Here is a 20,111-nt window from a genome sequence, read left to right as displayed (position 1 = left end):
GAATTCTGTTTTTTTTTTACTTGGATTTGAGCGGGAACAGTTTGCTGTATTGCAGCCTTGTGTGGCATGGCTGTGGCCAACAACAGCTATTGCTTATTGAACGGATGTTTTACCGTCAATCGGTTGTTTTCCCTGACTGAAACGCTACAGTACGCTACAGTCTATCTATCTTTCTATCTTATCTCACAGATGCATCAGATGCTGATCTGGAGCAGGGAATGTCCCTTCCCACAGATATAGCAGATGTTCAAAAGTCACCTCTGGAAGATCAACAAGAGAGAGAGCGGGACGACACGGCCGGGTTTCTGTGCTGGAAGAAAGGCTGCAATCAAGTATTCAAGTCCTCCAACTCCCTCCAGATGCACTTCAATGAGGTTCACAACAAAAGGCCCCAGTTGCCTGTTTCGGATCGCCATGTCTACAAGTACCGGTGCAACCAGTGCAGCCTGGCCTTCAAGACTGTAGAGAAACTGCAGCTGCATTCGCAGTACCACGTGATCAGAGCTGCTACCATGTGCTGCCTCTGCCAGCGAAGCTTTAGAACACTACAAGCCTTGAAGAAACATTTAGAAACCAGTCACCTGGAGCTGAGCGAAGCTGATATCCAGCAGCTTTACGGGGGCTTGTTGATGAATGGCGACATTATGGTGATGGGCGACCCGTCCCTTGGTGAAGAGCATGGGAGTCTGGGAGAAGATGACAAAGAGGGAGACGACAGCGATCCAGAGGAAAAACAAAGCCCGACGGGCAGCGACTCCGGCTCGCTGCTGGAGGATTCAGGGTCTGAGCCTAAGCGTGCTTTGCCATTCAGAAAAGGCCCCAACTTTACGATGGAGAAGTTTTTAGATCCATCTCGCCCTTTCAAATGCACTGTATGCAAGGAGTCTTTTACGCAGAAAAACATTCTCCTGGTTCACTACAATTCTGTCTCGCACCTGCACAAGGTGAAGAGGGCCCTTCAGGAGTCCACCACCGGTCAGCCTGAGCCTACCAGCAGCCCCGACAACAAGCCGTTCAAGTGTAGCACTTGTAATGTGGCGTACAGCCAGAGTTCCACATTGGAGATTCACATGCGCTCTGTCCTACACCAAACCAAAGCTAGAGCAGCCAAACTTGAAGCTGCAGGAGGGATTACAAGCTCTGCCAGTGTTACTGGCGGAGGCTCCAGCAACAGCACTTCGACATCTAGTCCGACCCCGGCTAACTCCACCGCAAACTCTACCAACCACAGTTCCTCCGGGTCTCAAACAACTCAGAGTATCCTTGGGGGAAACCACATGGCCCAGAGTCACAACATCGACAACCTGGGTAACTCCTCGGTGAGCTGCCATTCCTCCCCATCCGAGAACCATGAAATAAAGAAGGCCAAATTTTCAGATATGCTGTCGGCGAGGGGGCAGCAGCAGCTTCAACAACAACAGCAATTGGCTCAGGCTCAAGCTCAAGCCCAGCTTCAGCAAGAGCTCCAGCAGCAGGCTGCCCTATTACAGTCGCAACTTTTCAACCCAGCACTTCTGCAGCACTTCCCGATGACAACCGATGCACTCCTCCCCCTGCAACAGCAGCAGTTACTTTTTCCTTTCTACATACCGGGAGCAGAATTTCAGCTGAACCCAGACATCAGCATCAGCAACTCCGCACTTGGCCTAACTGGATCCTCCACGTCCTCGTTATTGGAAGATCTAAAAAACTCAGCCCAACAGGCCCAGCAGAGCTGCTTGCAGCAGCAACTGATGCACCACCACCTTCAGCAGCATCAACAACAACAGCAGCAGCAGCAGCAACAGCAGCAGCAGCAACAACAACAGCAGCATACTCAGGGGCAGCAGATGGCATTGCTGCAGCAGAGTGCATCACTTCTCCAGCAGGTCGAAAAGAAGCAGAAGGCATCCTTTTCTCAGGCTGAGAAAGACAGGGAAACACAAAGGGAGAAGGACACACCTGAAAAAAATGAGGACTATGTCATCAAAGATTCAACAGACAGCAGGCTGAAAGAAAAGAAGGACATTCAGCACATTTCGATAACTATAAACCACGATACTGGCTTACCTCCGCCCAGGATCGCTTCGGATGCTCGGGGAAACGCAACCAAAGCCCTGCTTGAAAATTTCGGGTTCGAGCTAGTGATTCAGTACAACGAAAACAAACAGAAAGCTCAGAAAAAGACAGCTGGACATACAGGATCAAGTGGTCCTGGTGGGATTACGAGAGTGGTGGACCCCATCGAGGGATTAGAGAAGCTGGAATGTGAGGCCTGTGGCAAGCTGTTTTCAAATATACTGATTCTGAAGAGTCACCAGGAGCATATCCACCAGGCCTTCTTTCCATTCCGCTCCCTCGAGAGATTTGCCAAAGAATACAGAGAGCATTATGATAAACTGTATCCACTGAGACCCCCGACACCAGAGGCTGCTCCCGTTCCCCCGCCGCCTCCTCCCCCGCCTCCGCCTCCCCCTCCGCCCCAAAGAGCGCCCACGCCAAATATTCCCGTTTCTGCCGCTTCGCTCACGCCGCCGACGGTACCCGCACCGCAGCCGCCCGTTTCCATGGCGCAGATACCCATGCCAATGGATTTGCCCCTCTTCTCGCCGCTGATGATGCAGCCCATGTCCCTCCAGTCCTTGCCCACGCAGCTGCCTCCTCAGTTGCCGTCTGTCGAACCGAGCCTGGCCTCGGACTTGGCGCAGCTCTATCAGCAGCAGCTCACACCAGCCATGCTACAGCAGCAGCAGAACAAGAGGCCGCGCACGCGAATCACAGATGACCAGCTCAGGGTCCTGCGGCAGTACTTCGACATTAACAACTCACCTAACGAAGAGCAGATCAAAGAGATGGCGGACAAGTCGGGGCTGCAGCAAAAAGTCATAAAGCACTGGTTCAGAAACACCCTTTTCAAAGAGCGACAGCGCAACAAGGATTCGCCGTACAATTTCAACAACCCCCCGACGACCACCCTCGAGGACACGAAAATTGACTCGAAGCCGCCTTCCCCCGAACCTCAGAAGCACGATTTATACGGGAGCAAGAGATCCTCCCGAACCAGGTTTACTGACTATCAGCTACGAATCCTGCAAGACTTCTTTGACGCCAACGCTTATCCCAAAGACGACGAATTCGAGCAGCTGTCTAACCTTCTGAGTCTTCCCACTCGTGTTATCGTCGTGTGGTTCCAAAACGCTCGGCAGAAGGCGAGGAAGAATTACGAGAACCAGGGCGAAGGTGCCAAAGACGGCGAGAGGCGAGAGTTGTCAAACGATCGTTATATTCGTACCTCGAATCTAAATTACCAGTGCAAGAAATGCAGTCTGGTTTTCCAGCGTATATTTGACCTAATAAAACACCAAAAGAAGCTGTGTTACAAAGATGAAGATGAGGATGGACAGTATGACAGCCAAAATGAGGATTCATTGGATCTGTCTCACGAATGTTACACTCCCTCCGGGTCTTCCTGTCACACTCCGATGCCCACCTCTTCGAGTCTTTGCCCCCTTCCACCCTCCAACTCGGCATTCTCCCACCTCCCGTCCACCGATAAAGAGGAGGCGTCACCAGCAACCACCTCGAACCTCCACGATACGAAGTCCAAGCAGCTGCCAGAAATGTCAGCCGATCCGCGAGAAAATCAAACCTCTATTAAGCAGGAAGTTGTACATCAAGCCCAGTCTGAGGCGCAACACCACAGGCCGCAGAGGGAGGAGAAGATTCAAAGTATTTCCAAGCCCATCAAACACACGTCTCCCTCGTTCTCCCAGCACCAACAGCAGTGCGGTCCATCGGCCCCCCAGACCAGCCAGGCCTCGTCTCAAGGCTCCCACATGAGCCTCAGCGCGCACCTGAGCTCCGCTTCGCAACAACTGACACAGCAGATGATCCCGTACCAGTGTGAGCAGTGCAAGATTGGCTTCCCCTCCTTCGAGCACTGGCAGGAGCACCAGCAGTTGCACTTCCTCTCTGTACAAAATCAATTCATCCACCCACAGTTTCTCGACCGACCGATCGACATGCCTTTCATGCTTTTTGATCCCAGCAATCCTCTCCTGGCAAGTCAGTTGCTCTCCGGGGCAATGCCACAGATTCCCAACAGCTCAGCCACCTCTCCGTCCACCCCCACCTCCACCATGAACTCCTTGAAGAGGAAGTTGGAGGAGAAAGCCGGCACGAGCCCGGGAGAGAACGACAGCACAAATAGCGGAGAGGAGCCGCAGAGAGACAAGCGCCTCAGGACCACCATCACGCCCGAGCAGCTCGAGATCCTTTATCAGAAGTATTTGCTGGATTCCAATCCGACGCGCAAAATGCTCGACCACATCGCGCACGAGGTCGGATTGAAAAAGAGAGTGGTGCAGGTCTGGTTTCAGAACACCAGAGCTCGGGAGAGAAAGGGCCAGTTCAGAGCCGTGGGGCCCGCTCAAGCTCATCGCAGGTGCCCTTTTTGCCGAGCCCTTTTCAAAGCGAAAACTGCGCTGGAAGCTCACATCCGCTCTCGTCACTGGCACGAGGCAAAACGCGCCGGCTACAATTTAACCCTTACCGGTATGCTACCCGAACCGGAGGGGATGCAAATAAAAATGGACACCCTGGAGACGTCAGGCTACCCCCCAATGGCCCCCTCGAACAGCGACGGGCAGAGCTCTTCCATGTCGCCGGTGAACAGAGGATTGGATCTCTCTCCCAGGGCTCTGCTGAGCCCTTCGTCCATCAAGGTCGAGGGAATGGAAGACTACGAGGGCGCAGCCGTGTCCTCGGTAAACCTCAGCTTCGATCAGAACAAACTCGACAACGACGACTGCTCGTCTGTGAACACCGCTATTACAGATACAACCACGGGTGATGAGGCCAACGCCGATAACGACAGCGCTGATGCGAAACACAGCCAAAGTAGCAGCGATTACCTGGCCAAGTCCGGGAGCGCGGTCCCCATCCTTGAAAACGATGATCAAATGTCCTCCGGACTGGTAAGCCCCGCAACGAGTTATTATGCTAAGGACTATGAAAACGAAAATATAATTGACCACAGTGAGACATCCAGCCTGGCTGACCCTTGCTCGCCAAGTCCGGGAGCTTCGGGTAGCAGGAGCATCGACAGCGGAGATCGTCCCGGCCAAAAGCGCTTCCGAACCCAGATGACTAACCTCCAGCTTAAAGTGTTGAAATCCTGCTTTAATGACTACAGGACTCCCACTATGCTGGAATGTGAGGTGCTTGGCAATGACATCGGACTTCCAAAGAGAGTCGTTCAGGTATGGTTTCAGAATGCCCGTGCCAAGGAGAAGAAGGCAAAGCTCAACATGGCCAAGCACTTTGGAATAAATCAGACAACTTACGAGGGGCCGAAAACGGAATGCACTTTGTGCGGCGTCAAATACAGCGCCCGCCTCTCCGTTCGCGATCACATATTCTCCCAGCAACACATCTCCAAGGTAAAAGACACAATTGGCAGCCAGATCGATAAGGAAAAAGAATACTTTGACCCAGCCACTGTCCGCCAGCTCATGGCCCAGCAAGAAATGGACCGAATTAAAAAGGCCAACGAAGTTTTAGGCCTGGCACAGCAGCAGGCAATGCAGCAGCAGGGGCTGTACGATAACCCTGCAATGCAGGCGCTGAATCTCCAGTCAGCCTATCAGAATCTGCAAGGCATTCCACCTGTCCTTTTGCCGGGGGTCGGAAGCCCCTCGCTTTCCAGCTTTAACTCATCTAATTCAGGTTTGTCATCACCCAGAATTCAGAGAAAATGCAATGTTTCTTTCTGAATGAACTGCAACAGATATAGTGGAAGAAAAAAAGCAAAGCTTTGTCTTTGGGTTTGGCGCACATTGATATTTCTGATACTTTTACTGAAACTCAGCTAGAGCAGGATAACATATTTGGATGTTTGTTAAAATCATTTACTCTCAGCCTGACAAATGTACTCATACATTGGAAAATACATTGCATGGAATGTCAGCAGAGGCCACCTCGGATATGTGCCGTACGCCGAAAAGCTATCCTTAGTGACTCGATTAATCACAAAGCAAATGACCGCAGAAGATTACACAAACAAATCATTCCTACATCTTGTGTCACAAATCTCTCCACCGCATGCACCGTAACATAGTCTCCTGTGTTTTTGTCCCAATCGCATAATCTGCAATGTCGTATCTCCGTATGTTTGCCCAAAGGCATTAACCTGATCGTTCTTGTTTGTTTTCGTATTTGATGAAAATCCAGCTTTAACTCCTCCGAAACCTTCGAACCTCCTGAATATGACTGGTGCCAGTGTTCCTTCGCCGAGCCTACCCACGTCCGGACTGCCCAACAAGCCTCCTTCATCTTCGTCTCTCGCCGCAACCAGCCCGGCACAGACGAACACATCGGTGTCCCACCCGAGCCCCACCTCCACTTCCACCTCCACGTCCTCGACCGCCCAGTCCAGCTCCCGGCCCGAGGCGCCCAAAGAACGCGACGGCGAGCGAGCAAGAGAAAAAGAGAAAGCCAAGGAAAAGGCGGAGAAACCCCCGACCCCGTCGTCAACTGGAAGCACCCCAGCCCCTTCCACTTCTGCCGCCAGCGCGAAGAAGGAAAAACCAGACGCAGCTGTCCCCGCCACTTCTATGCCTACGCCCGGTATGGAGTACGTGGTCGACCCCGCCCAACTTCAGGCCCTGCAGGCTGCTTTGGCATCAGATCCCACAGCTCTACTCACAAACCAGTTCTTGCCCTATTTCATGCCCGGCTTTTCCCCGTACTACACCCCGCAGATCCCCGGGGCTCTCCAAGGAGGCTACTTGCAGCCGATGTATGGCATGGAGAGCCTCTTCCCTTACAACCCAGCATTGTCACAAGCACTGATGGGCCTGTCCCCAGGGTCCCTGCTGCAGCATTACCAGCAATATCAGCAGAGCTTGCAGGAAGCACTACAGCAGCAGCAGCGGCAGCTTCAACAGATCCAGCAACCTAAGGTGAGCCAATCCCAAATCCCCCCTCAGTCTTTGGGGGATCGTAAAGAATCTGCCAAAGATCCGGTGAAAACAGAGGAGGAAAAGGGCAACCCCCATAGCGACCCCCTCATGTCCACCTCTTCGTCGAGTAATAAGGTACCCTCCGAGCAGAACGAGTTGGATGGCAAAGCAGCGGACCCCCTTTTAGACCAGTTCATTGTCCCCAAGGTGCAGTACAAACTGGCATGCCGCAAGTGTCAAGCAGTTTTCACCAAGGAAGAAGCGGCTGTGGCCCACCTTAAATCTAACTGTTTTTTCGGTCAGTCTGTGGCAAACCTGCAAGAGATGTTGCTGCGTGTCCCCGGCGGCGTAGGCGCAGGGGCCGGAAGTCTCTACGACTGCATGGCTTGCGACACTACGTTGGATGGGGAGAAAGCACTCGGTCAGCATCTGGAATCGGCATTGCACAAACACAGAACAATCAAGCGATCAGCCAGAAATGCCAAAGAGCACGCGACTAGTTTATTACCTCACTCTTCAGCCTGCTTCCCCAATCCTAACACCGCATCTACCTCTCAGTCTGCCACTCATCCCATCAGCAGCCCCCCTCCCCCGCAAACAACATCAGCCACCATGCCATCCTCTACTGTGTCCTCACCCCTCTGCTCCTCCTCTGCTCTCCCACTCAACACCACAGCTGCCAGCAAACCCTGGCCCCAGGCCCCATTCTCCAGAGCTTTAGCTGGGAAGCCCAATGCCAGTCCCTCCTCTTCTTCCTCCTCGTTTCCACCAGTGTCCTCACCTTCAACGGTTACCTCAAGTTCATTGAGCACCTCAGGAGTTCAGACCTCGATACCAACAGACGTCTTTACAGACGAGTCAGACTCTGACAGCAGTCAGAAGTCAGCTAACAGGCCGGGCAGGACGGCGGAGGAGCCGCAGCAGCCTGGCTTTGTCAAAGACAGTAGTAGTTGTAGTAGTACTCTTGCTAGTGTAGGAACAGACTCCATCAGATTGTAAAAGAGCTTTCAGTGATGGACACTATTTAAAAAAAAAATATACAAAAAACCCCCCACAAAAAAAAACAACAACAGAAAAGACAAAAAAAAATCACAAATGAAAAAAAAAAAAGACAAAAAGCAGCAATGATGTTAAAAACATTAAAAGTATACAAACCAATTTCAAAAAAAAAAAAAAAAAGATGTGTAAAGACTAACTGCAATTCCAAAGCTTGTAACCAAAAATTGAAATGTTAGTGGATTGTTTTCCCATATCAACATGCTGGTTTTCGTTTTCCTTCCCGTCGGTTTATGTTGTCGCTGTTGTTTCGTTATGACTCGGCTGAAATACACTCATACTGACACGCGAAGATAGAGAAGGCGGCTGCAGGTTTGTTGCAGATGACGGTAGAGGGACGGTGTACTGTACGGAAATAGACTGCCTCAAAGTTGACACACGGCCCAAGAACCCTTTTGAAGAAATTAGTCAACAACATGTCCTTTTTTTTTTTTTGTTTTGTAATAATTTATACTTAATAGCACAGTCAGAGAAAAGCCAGTATGTACTGTATGGGAGAATAGTCTATCCGTTTTCTTGCTATTTAAGCATTCAGATACCAATGGCTTGCAAAAGTAAAATAATAATGTAATGTCTATTTTATTCTCAGGTCAATAGGTCACAGATTTTCTTTTCCTTTCTTTTTCTTCTGTTACAGAAATTCATGTTTCAAACCTTTTTCTTTTTTTTTGTTTTGCAAGAAGAGATGAGCATGTTTCTTTAAGATTTTTTTTTTTTTTTTGAGTTGAGTGAAATTTGAATATGGCATTTTTCTGGGCATTTAAAAAAAAAAAAAAAGAAGAAAAAAGGGCAAATTATCTGCAGATTTTTAACTTAGACTACACTTAAATGGGGAAGAATCACGGTCCAATTAAATCCCAAACGAGGAGAGCATCGCAGACATGAGAGCGGGCGACTGAGAGGAAAAAAAAAAAAGAAAAATTGATTAAAAAAACAAAAAAGGAAAAAAAAAGGAAAAAAACAAACGTCTGTATTTATAATAGATATGAACATTTTTGGTGTCGAGTAGATCGTTGCATTGGAAATGACTTTAAAAAGTACGATAGGTTGAAAACAAAAAAAAAATACAAGTGTACATTTAGCTTTTTGTATGGTCCAAGTTTAAGACGCTTCACTGGATGTTGTCTCGGTCATTCCCATAGACTAGATTACGGACACGCGATTTTATCCGACCCTAATTCTGTCTTACTCTCGGCTCCACGCGAGAGACGTTCGGCCCTCCGGACGCCTCTCCCGACAAGGCAGGATCCTCTTCAAATTATCAGAAAAAACGCGCGCGTGTGCGAGTGTGTGCGTGTGTGTATGTGATTTGGCGGGTGACGAACCGGCCGAAAACCAAATGATCCCGGGTGAGACGTTCGAAATGTTAATTCTATTCTATTTAATGTCTTTTCCTTTGGTCACCTTTGTGCACTTCTCACCGTCTGACTCCCGGTTGTTCTTCTCCTGGTTTCCCCTCTGCTCTCCTGTATGTTCTCCACAAAGCAGGTTCTTTCCTTCGTCATGTAGTGTGGCTACTTTTTCCTTTTTTTTTTTTTTTTTTTTTTTTTTTTTTTGAAATTTTGTTTGTTTTTCTTTTCGTTTCCACATCTTTCTCATGGATGAAAAAAAGAATACTAATAATAATAATTCTCACGCTTTAAGACAAAAAGAAGAATCCAAAGAATAAACACTTTTCACCATTGGTGCATAAAGAGAAGAGGCTTCTTTATACTTGATGATTTGTTGCTGTTTTTAGAGGAGAGAAGACAAAGTTTTAAAAGATAGAGGCGAATGCATCTGAGCTACCGTTAAGGCTCCCCCCGTGAGCGAACGGGTGGCTTTTTTACGTAAAGGACAAAAACCAAAAACCAAAAACATAAATACAAGGGCCCTCGTCCCGTGCATTGTGGAGTAGCGCCGTTACAGAGCCATCGCAGTTTGTAAGATAGAGGTATGGATCCGTTCTCTTTCTTTGACCTTTGGGTCACGTTCAAATGTCCATCTTGTGAAGGAAGCGTTTTGGGGGTCTGGCCTTGGAGGACGTACATTTTGCTGCTAATGTAGAATTTTGAAGAAAAAAAGAAAAACCTAGATGCATGCTCATTTTGCTTTTTGGCGAAGCTTTAACTAAAAACACAATAAATCCATTTCCTGCCTCTGCAACACTTTTTTTTTTTAATCTTTTTTTTTTGTTGTTAATTGTTGCAAAAACGGAACTTTTGAAGACTGTGAATAAATGTTCCAAAGGACATTTTGCTGATTTTCTTTTTTTTTCTTTTTTTTTTTGGAACAGACCAATGTTTAAAGCCAATGATCTATCTATCTTTTTTTTTTTTTAAATACTAATAAAAAAAAAAACAGTGCATTCCTGTGATGGAAACGGATTAGTCTCCGACGAAGACCGATCCATTTTCATTCAATGGCTATAAATTTTCCCCTCATTTTCCAAGTGACTGTAAACTGTTGTGTACTTCTTTTTGGTTTTGGTTGCTAAGCAAAGTCATTGTGTGCCTGCATGGAACACGGCTAGGAGAGACCCGACCGCTCACCCGGTCCGGGGCTCTGGTCACAAACCAATTCAGTCGTCGTGGTTACCAAAAAGTGTATGGAACACATCTGGTACGGAGTCATCTTTTAGGTTTAGAAACACTTCTCAGAAGGAAAATTTGGCTTTTTGTTCGAGGTTCGGTTCCCCCCCGACTCCCCCGCCCCCACGCCAATTCGATAATGGCGCGACCTTTGTCTAAGCAGGGTGGAGCCACTCCTCTGCGTAGATTCAAGGTCCGGGAAAAGGGATGCCTTCATTCCAAAGCGTCGCTTCTGGTCGGGAGGAGGTTCTCGGAGGCGTTCCTTCGGTTTTCAGAAAAAGGAAAGCGTCACGTCCAAAGGAGTCGCCCGCTTCGCCCCCGCGTCCGGAAACGGATGTGCGCCCCACCCCGACCCCCGCCCGCCACAACTAAGATTTATATTTTCCCACAAAACCCTTATTTAAATCTGTGAAGAACTACTTGTTTGTCCCGGCGTTCGTAAACACTCCGCTGTTCAATTGTTCACAAAAGCTGTCATTTTTTGGGAATTCCCGAGTCGTGCAGTAAAATGTTTTACTCTATTTTGATTCTCTAAGACAGTGTCAGACATGTCTTTTTTTTGTTTCATCATTTATTATTATATTTTTATTTTGTTTAAATCATAAATTAACTTTCGCGTGAAATTTGAATTTCGAGTCCCTGGAATCGGCAAACACAAGAACCGTGTCTCCGTCGTCAAAACGTGGACAGTGATGTTTTCGCTTTCTAAAGTGTCATCTTTTCTCCGGCTCTCTCTCTGTCATACAAGACAAGGTTTCTGCAGGGGCCAGCATGGACTGTGTAAGATTGTGTGTGTACATTTGTATGTGTGTGTGTGTGTGTGTGCGTGCGTGTTTTAAAATAAGAGCCAGCATCAATTCAAAACCTTTCCCTGTTTGCCTTTTTTTTTTTCATTTTTCCAGAAATGGAGCCACAAAACCGGGGTGACGGACACTCGAAATTCGATTAAAAAAAAAAAAAAAAGATCAAAACGTGGAAACGAAGGCGCCGGTAGAAGTGAAAAGCAAAGCACTGAGCAGTTTTTACTTTGATCGAATTTAAGAATGTGGCCAAAAGCTTTATGCAGTTGAAACAAAAAAAAAAAAAAAACAGAAAAAACACAAAAAAAAGGAAAAAAAAAAAAAGGAAAGTTGTGCCCCCAGATAAGTGTATATTTTATTACGGCACAAAAGGCTACTGTGGACGTCTGGATCCGCAAACTGACATTGGGATACTTGATTTTAAAGGACATTTGCAAAGAGAGAGACAAAGACAAGGCTTTTTGCTGTAGAAATCATCTTCGGCCCACTGTGAAGACGAGCGTGTTCCTGTATACAGATATAGATATATTTAAATCAAGACATCAGCTTTTTCCTTTCTTTCCTTTTCTTTTTTTTTGGGTTTGTTGTTTTTTTTTGGGGGGGGGGGGGGTTGTGAAGAAGAAGAAGAAGAACCGAAAAGAAAAGAATTTAGAAAAAAAAAAAGACTCTGGGAAGCTTTGGGGGACGCGGTGAGGCCGCGGCACAACCAAAACTCGGCCCGGGAGCCAAAAAGTCGGGCCCAACGCAGCTTTAAAAACCGTCTCCTTATTCGGTCGCCGCCACCTCCGCCACCGGAAGGGACTCTGGAACCCATGGACACGAGACAAGGGAGAGAACTGACTCTTAAGTGGCCCCAGCTGCCTCCTCCTCCTCCTCCTCCTCCTCCTCCAGACCTGCTCTCTGACGGACGTTTTCCGAATTCCAGGACGGGGACGGACAGAGACGCTGGCCTCATTTCTCCCAGCGCGCGTTGCTACCTGTTTCATTTCCTCCACGCTCGTCTCTGGTCCGACGAGCGAGGCTCTCCAGTCCGGCCTCCCCCCCCTCTCTTTTCTCCTGACTGCAGAATCGGAGGAGGTGGAGGAAGGGTGGGGTGGTTGGAGGGTCCCACAGGGGGGACGGGGGGGGGAGGGGGGGAGGCGGGCTCACGAGGCTGCCGCTCCTGGAGGGGCAGTTATACACTTATAAGAAAAAAACAAAAAGAAAAAAAAAAAAAAGAAAGCGTATTAACCAAAATTAACAACCAAACTAACAACCAAACAACCGTCAGCTCCGACGTCAAAGATGAACTGCAACTGGGAGCTCTCTGTTCCTTTTGTGACTTCTGGTGCCACAATGGTTTTTATTTTTAATGCTTTTAATTTCCCTCTCTCTCTCTCTCTCTCTCTCTCTCTAACTCTCTCTCTTTTTCTCTCTCTCTCTCTTGTTCTGTCTCTCCCTTTTTTTTTTCCTTCCTTGACTTACTCCTCGTACGAGGCTCCGGGAGGTTTGGGGGAAAACAAAAGAAAACAAAAAAAAAAAACAAAAAAAAACAGCCTTGCAATGTACAAAAAAGAGCAAGTTAAACCAAAAATGTTGTTCTTGATGTCTTTTCTATACTGTAGTCTTGTTAGCTTTTTTGTTACTGTAATTATATGATGAAGATTTCCAACCTGTACCAAATGACATGGAAACTAACCGACATAAAACCACATGGAACTTCAGACTTTTAAAGAAGCTTTTTTGTCACAGAAACCTTGTTGTCCTAGTTAAGTTGATTGTAGATGGTAATTGAATATACTCCTTTGAAAATATTTCATCAAGTATGTTTCTTGCTCATTGTGATACATTAAAAAAAAAACAAAAAGAAAAAAAAAACACAAAAAAAAAAAACGTATGAGCATAAAACGTCTTTGGTTTGGGTCCGTTTTTCGGCGGCGGTGGATTCGATCTCTCCCGGCGAGCGGATCCTTTTCTGAATATCCGTCTTAACAGTCGGGCGACGTGTCAATTGCTAATTGAGTGCTCTACACCAGATCGCATTCACACACACACACACTAACCCGGTGTGTACCGGCAGCGGCAGAAGTGCCACGCAAGGCGCCGACCAGACCGTCCGAAGCAACTCGAGGTTCCTTTGAGTCAAAGCCGGCTCATGATGAGAAGGATTGACGAAGCGGCAGGTCGTCCTGTCGATCCCGACAACGACTCCACTCTCGACAGGCCCCGCAGGAATCGTCCGGCTACATTCCTACCAATGAAATATTAATGAGTTTAAACATATGCGTTGCTAAAATTGCCCAATTTCAACCCATCTCTCAGTCAGAAGTCGGCGTCTGATCCATTCAACACCTGAGGTCCAACGGCCGAGATCTGTAGCTCTTTATACTAGCTTGGATTTGAAAGGCCGAGTCGAATGAAACCTACCGAGCCAGAATGGTTCAAGTGCACTTTACCGTTGCAAAGTATTCATTCATTACCTGCACCCCTTATCCTGCATTCAGAGTTGCATGGGGGGCAGGAGTCAATCCCAGCTGTCATTGGACGAGAAGCGGGGACCCCCCCCCTTGACCGATCGCAGGTCCATCCCAAGGCTACATATTGAGACATACAACCTCTCATTGATATGATGATACGGGGTCTCCAATGAACCTCCTGCATGATTTTGGACGACGGGAGGATATAGGAGAACGTGGAGGAAACTCCCACAGACGCATGGAGACCCCACACAGAAAGGCCGTAGTGGTCTTAAAAAACATCTCGTGGAAGTGTTATATGACTTGTACAACACAGCGTCATGTATAAACCGTGGTGCTTTTTAAAGAAGACGGAAACATCCGCACAGAGAGCGAAGAACCTCCGAGGTGAGTTTGAGGAAGAGGTTCTCCGAACCGGATTTATTTCCCCACGTTGAGCCCATTAACACGCGTGGCACATCCAGACCGGTTCAAAACACCCTTAATCCCATCAGCGTGAAACGCCAGGCCGTTTCCTTCACGGGCCCGGTCCAGATGGGACTCCCACCCGGACGCGGCGGCGGAACAGGCCAGACCCGGCCACGCAGTGTGAAATTGGGTTAGCTCCCGAGTCTAAGCAAGGGCCCCCCGGGCGGTTTGCGCTCCCGAACCCATTCTCCCAGACCCGCCGCCATATTTAATTACCGCTTTCACCGCACCTCAGCGACTCGCTGGAAACAGTCGGTGGCTGAGTGACAGCTCCACTCTGTCTCTCTTTACATGTTTCCAAGTAACACCCGCCTCCCGCACCACCATCTCCCCGACTCGGCGTACACTTGCGGAGGAGATGTGCTGGCGCTCCCGAGGTCAGAGCGTTTTGTTTCGGCGCCACGATGGGATGTTTGTTCTTCCGGAGCTCCGTATAATGGCCTCATTGAGGCGCAGTCGGGATTCAGGGGCAGGAACGTTTGATGCTTCTCATCAAAAGCCCCTCGGCGGTTCGGGCTCCCGCCATCTTCACTCTACTTTTTAATTATTTGTTTGGTTTACTTTATAGTTGTTTGCTTTAAATTTGTCCCCTTATGGCGGGATCAACTATTTCATTATTCTTATCCCCGCAGTTTAGATCGACATCACGCCATTCTATATTTACTTTTAGAATCCAGATTGTGTTTTTGATACATTTTTTCACATTAACCGCATGTTCTCTAAACAAGCGCGAGCATCCTTATCTTAGTCGTCCTGTCGGTGTTGAATGTAGAGGGGGGAAGCGGTCAGGTCTGATTTCAAGACGTCACTGAACGCACCGCGGTTGTCAAGGCCTCACCGTGCATTGTTTTTTTTGGGGGGGCGGGGGGGGGTGACAGTCAAACAAAACCCAAGCTGAGCGTCGATCACTCTAATATTCATGTTTTCATTGATGTCTAGTGTAGGAACTAAAGTGAAAGCGAAATCCTCGTATATATTTACGTTTCTTTTAAAGGCCCCACCCAACCCCCTGCCCGGGCCGGCGTCCGATAAACCCGTATACTTCGCGGAGCGGCGTTGGGGAGGGTGTGGAAGCCGCCGCTGTCGTCCGCCCCCCCATCTCCCGAGCACAGGATCAGGTGTCAGCGTTTTCACAGCGCCTTCTGGTTCTGTTTAGAAGGAAATGAGGTCCATCAGAAGAACTCGGACCAAAACGGAGCGAGAATGGGCCCTGACAGGCGGGAATATTAGCCTGTGACGGCAGTCAGTAATTGAATGATCCCCCCTCCCCCCCTCCATCGCTCGTAATGAAGAGAATATGTGCCGGGAATGTGTTTGTCCTTCTCCCTCCTTCATCCGCCCTCTTCCTATCCGCTTTTCTTCGCTTTTGCCCCTCAATAAATCATTTGAGGGGGCAGAAACGGGGGTGACGATTTCGCCTCGCTTCAAAGCGGTGTCATTTCTGGAGTCTGGAACCGACGATGCGTTGGAAAAAAAAAGAAAAGTATCGGCCCGAGTGTGATTTTCGAGAGAGCGGCCCGAAGTCCGCGATCGATCGAGCAGCACGCCTCTTGTGTGCGAAATGGGAACGCGCATAAGATGTCGGTTCGATTCTCCCGAAAGTCAAAGAGTGGTCCGGATAGGGCTCGGCGGGCGAGACTTCGGAGCGATGAAGAGGTGACGGGGGTCGTCACGTGCCGGCGATGTCATCATGCCCGTATAAACGCCGTTAAAAATCTATTTTTCTTGTTTTTGTCTTCGCAACGCCGTGATGGGCCGCTTCATTTCACGTGGCTCGCGGGAGCTCAGTATGAACTCGATGGGGGAACGAAGTGTTCTTATTAATATTTCGTCGACGTTTTTTTTTTTTTTTTTTTTTTTTTTTAATTCTTTAACATTTTTTTTTTTCAAACCTTAACCAGAATCAGTTGCTGTGCGTCGCGGCAGGAATGCCTGTCAGCCTGGGCCCCGACCCTGAGCCGGCTGCTCTAATAATGGGGAGATGAAAGGGCCAGACCCCGTTCCCAGGCTGCCCTGCTGGGGGGTGCAAGCCTGTGAAATGGAGAGATAATGTAGACCAGGTGTTCTGCGGATGCCTGAGACACCCCTCAGTCATCCTGCACGCTTCTCTCAGTGAGAGGAAGGACGCACAGCTGCTTTTCAAAGTAAGGCCATAATCTTAACGCTGCAGCCCGTACGTATGCCGCGTTACAAATCTAACTGTGTCATTACTGTGTTGTTGCCGGATTATAAAAACTTTTCCCCGAGCGCACCTGCGACGCGAGCGTTCCCGTTCGATTTTTTCCTTTTTCTCGACCTCGCCAGTTTCAAAGCCGGGGGTACGCGTCGCGCGCTTGACAATTTGACGATTTCAAAGAGCGCGTCCGTCGCTAATTTAAAGAGGAGAAGTTTCAACGCTAAGGTCGTGCAGACCGTCGCCAAGAGTGTTTCTAATTGGAGGAGAAGAGCTCCCATTGCTCTGCTGTAATTACTATTTAATTAGCAGGCATCTAGTGGGATCCAACATGCCATTTAATATCAACAACTTAACCCTTGAGAGACAGCCAGAAAGAGTGGATTTCAAGGGCCGAAGGATAAACAGTTTGGCCCGCGCCTCCGACGGGGGTGCGCTAAATGTCAGACCGACGGAGAGCTAGAAACACTGGAGAGGCACTCGAGCCAAGAAAAAGGTCTAATTAAATCCCTCGGTTTAAAAGTTAAATATTAAACATCCAATTGCGTACAAGTAGTAATTACACTCTTATAATCACAACCTATTGTCTTTCTGAGATTATCCCCTAATTGAATCTAACGGGGTCCGACCGAGGCCCTTCGGTCAAGTGACTGGATTTGTCTGAGAGCGAGGAATAATGACGGCGCCTTGGACGTGAGCGTGCACGTGAAAAATGCCGGCGCGGGATTCAACGTGCCTCGGCGAACTTTCGACTACATTTTTATTAATACAAGTAGGGCAGGGAGGTAATAAACGTGTTATTACATATAAATATGTTTAGGGTATGTACTGTACACTCATCGTTTCACCGACCCTGGGTAATAAATATGAGAGCTTTCCACGGGAGCTGTCAGAACACGCGATACTTCGGGACGGATCAAAAAAAATGAGAGCCACGCACGTCAAATGGATGTCGGTGGGTCGGCGGGTGTCCGGCATCTGCGCTCACAGACGGGACGTGCCTCGGCCGCAAGGCGCCCCCAACCCCTCTCGCACCCCCGAAGTCAAACGCGTACTGTTCAAAAATTCAAACGTCAGCTGTAATGAGGAACACATTTAGTCCGCTCCTTTCCTCATGGAGTACAGTAAAGTACACAATAACTTTTACAGCACGCCACCTGCGTGGTAACGGGTCAGCCCGACCATAAAGGGTCCTGGCAGGTTGTGACCTTTCTTTCTTGTTTGAAGGACAATCAAATTATGGTCTGTCCTAACTTAATTCCATCCCAATACACCAGTTACCACAACTTCAAAATCCTACAGTGAGTGCAGTTCTTTTTCTCCTCTCCCTTCCCTTCATGTTTCATTTTTGACCTAAGATCACCACATGTCTACTGAAAAAACATGTTACAGTGTACTCAAGTCTTCTATGTTGCCATGGAGATAGCGGCTCCTTTTTATAAACTTGTCATTGGTGCACAAACATTTCATATCATTCTGGTCAACAGCGGGGAGAGCGACCAGGCCGGGGGAGGCCCGATGGGAAAGGAGGGCTGGGAATCAAGTTGATTACCTTACTGGGTTTGAATGGTTTTATTTGAAGTCACAGACCATAATACTCCGTGGATGGTGATGGTCGGGTCGAACTGCGAGGATAGCTGTTTGTCCTTTCAACGTTCCAGGACCAGCCTTTGTTTTCTAAGGTACTTATTTTCAGTGCTTTGTCACAAGGCTTACCGTAATTTTCGGACTATTGAGCGCACCTGAATACCGGCTAAAAATAGATAGATACTAGTATGTGTACATTTATATGTCGCATTTGTCTATAAGCCACAAGTGTCCACATTGTTACATGAGATATTTACACAGAAAGATATTATACAGAAACATTTTTTTAAACTTTTAATTTAATATATACTGGTAAAGTCCACAAATACATACTAGTAATACTTTTTTTCCGACAAGGAAAAACAGGAGGAAAAGTCCATCCATCAGTCAATTCATCCTTTTTCGATTCCCGCTTTGTCCTCGTCGAGTTGATCGCTATCTTGGACTTCCTCCTGCAAACCATAAAAGTCGTCTTCTTCAGTGTCAGAATTGAACAGCCTCAGAATTTCACTGTAATTTCATTGGTCTGATATGACGAGGCTAAATGTTTTAGCGGCGTGATGATCATGAGCCCCCGAAAATCCATAAATTATCTGCATCATTGTTTAAGCAGCAATGTTCAAAGCGTGTGAAAAAAGTAGCTGCTTATAGTCCGGAATTACAGTCACAAGGTTTATATCAAGTATCAGTAGTTAATTGCAGTTTGATTAATTGCAGATTAATTACAATTTGAGAGGCTGGTGAATTACCTGTGTGACATCAGGACAAAATTCTTGGACAGAACCAAAACTTTTGGACAGAAAATTTCAACGAACCACCTTAAGCTACACAAAAACCCAGCCGTTAGCTGGTCCTTCCATTTCCTGCTGGTTCTGTCCATTTTGCCACAAGAATTAAGCTGACCAGTGAGTTCTAAAAAGTTTTAAAAAATAGCTTTAAAAAACGGCTCACAGCAAGATCTGGTCAAGGGCGTGGGTTATGAGTTCCACCAGTCACCACTACGTCAGATGTCCTCCTACGGGAGCGTAAAAAGTCGCTAAAATGATTCTGTGAGTTGATGTCGCTGGTTCCTCTGTTTGAATGCACCAAAAAGCAGCCTTGTTCCTGAAAAGGTTCAAGCACCTGCAAAGAGTTTCTACAGTGAGAAAGAGGCTCATGACAAAATTGTGAGACCCTAAGTAACCGCGGTAACGCAGACAGCATCATCCTCCCGCTTGTAAAAAGGCGAATCTGACAATTTAAGATTTCCCATCAAAACGTGTGGATACACAGCTAAGTCAACTGATCGCCGTTACTCCTAAAGGTTGAGCTAGAGCGTACTACTCTGTAAACTCCTTCCAGTAATTTTACATGTTTACAAAAGTTATAGAGTGTAAAACATCTTAAAATATACATTACAGACCTGCTTCTTTTACCTGTGAGAGGCTAAACTGAGATCGCAAGCGCTGCGGATGAAAAGTGACAAGAAATTGACCGAAAGCATTAAAAATCAATGGGAGGCAAATGCGCTCCCCGGGTCCGTGCGACCAGCCGATAACGCCTCCTGCCGGCTCGCCCTGTCCCTCACTTTTCCAAACTCATTTTCGCTCGTCGTTTGTTTCCACGTTGTCTCTTTCCAGGCAGCCAATGAATCAGACCCGCTTAGTATGATGTCAGCGGGGACCGGGGCTCCCTCGGCCTACCTGTCCCCAACACCTCTTCAACACCCCCACAAAAAGGAGGAAAACACCCTCTTACTCTCATGACCGGTGGAGGAGGGGTTTTTGTTTCGTTAATTTAACCCCCGAGCTCTTGTGCTTAAACCCCCCAGTGGGGACGAGGCTATTTCCTTTCCTAGACTCCTCATCCATCTACTTTAAGAGGCAGACTTTAAACATAAGGTTCCTGAATGCAACACTCTTACCTGCCTGCATCACAGAAATCCAGTAATATAGGATCTGAAAACAATGTTTCTCTATATGAAACACTGAAAAAGTACTTTTGTGAATAATGATTCATTCATTATCTACACCGCTTATCCTGCTCTCAGGGTTGAGGGGGTGCTGGAGCCTATCCCAGCT

The 20,111-nt window shown here is 47.8% G+C and overlaps 1 protein-coding gene across 1 annotated transcript in view; it reads left to right on the top strand.

The window, feature by feature from the left end:
• Nucleotides 1-13,254, top strand: part of zfhx3b (zinc finger homeobox 3b) — a 129,247-nt gene extending 115,993 nt beyond the window's left edge. Inside the window, exons 10-11 of the mRNA XM_086174731.1 lie at nucleotides 190-5,706; nucleotides 6,211-13,254. Of these exons, the coding sequence (XP_086030857.1) occupies nucleotides 190-5,706; nucleotides 6,211-7,940 (7,247 nt within the window). The 3' untranslated portion in view covers nucleotides 7,941-13,254. The remainder of the gene's footprint in view (nucleotides 1-189; nucleotides 5,707-6,210) is intronic.
• The last annotated feature ends 6,857 nt before the right edge of the window (nucleotides 13,255-20,111 follow it).

This window comes from Fistularia commersonii, chromosome 27 (assembly GCF_037954325.1).
Source record: "Fistularia commersonii isolate RoL2024-O1a breed Wild chromosome 27, RoL_Fcom_v1.0, whole genome shotgun sequence".
In the NCBI taxonomy this organism is placed as follows: Eukaryota; Metazoa; Chordata; class Actinopteri; order Syngnathiformes; family Fistulariidae; genus Fistularia; species Fistularia commersonii.
Note: the sequence above shows the minus strand (reverse complement) of the source record. Positions and strands in the feature narration are given on the sequence as shown.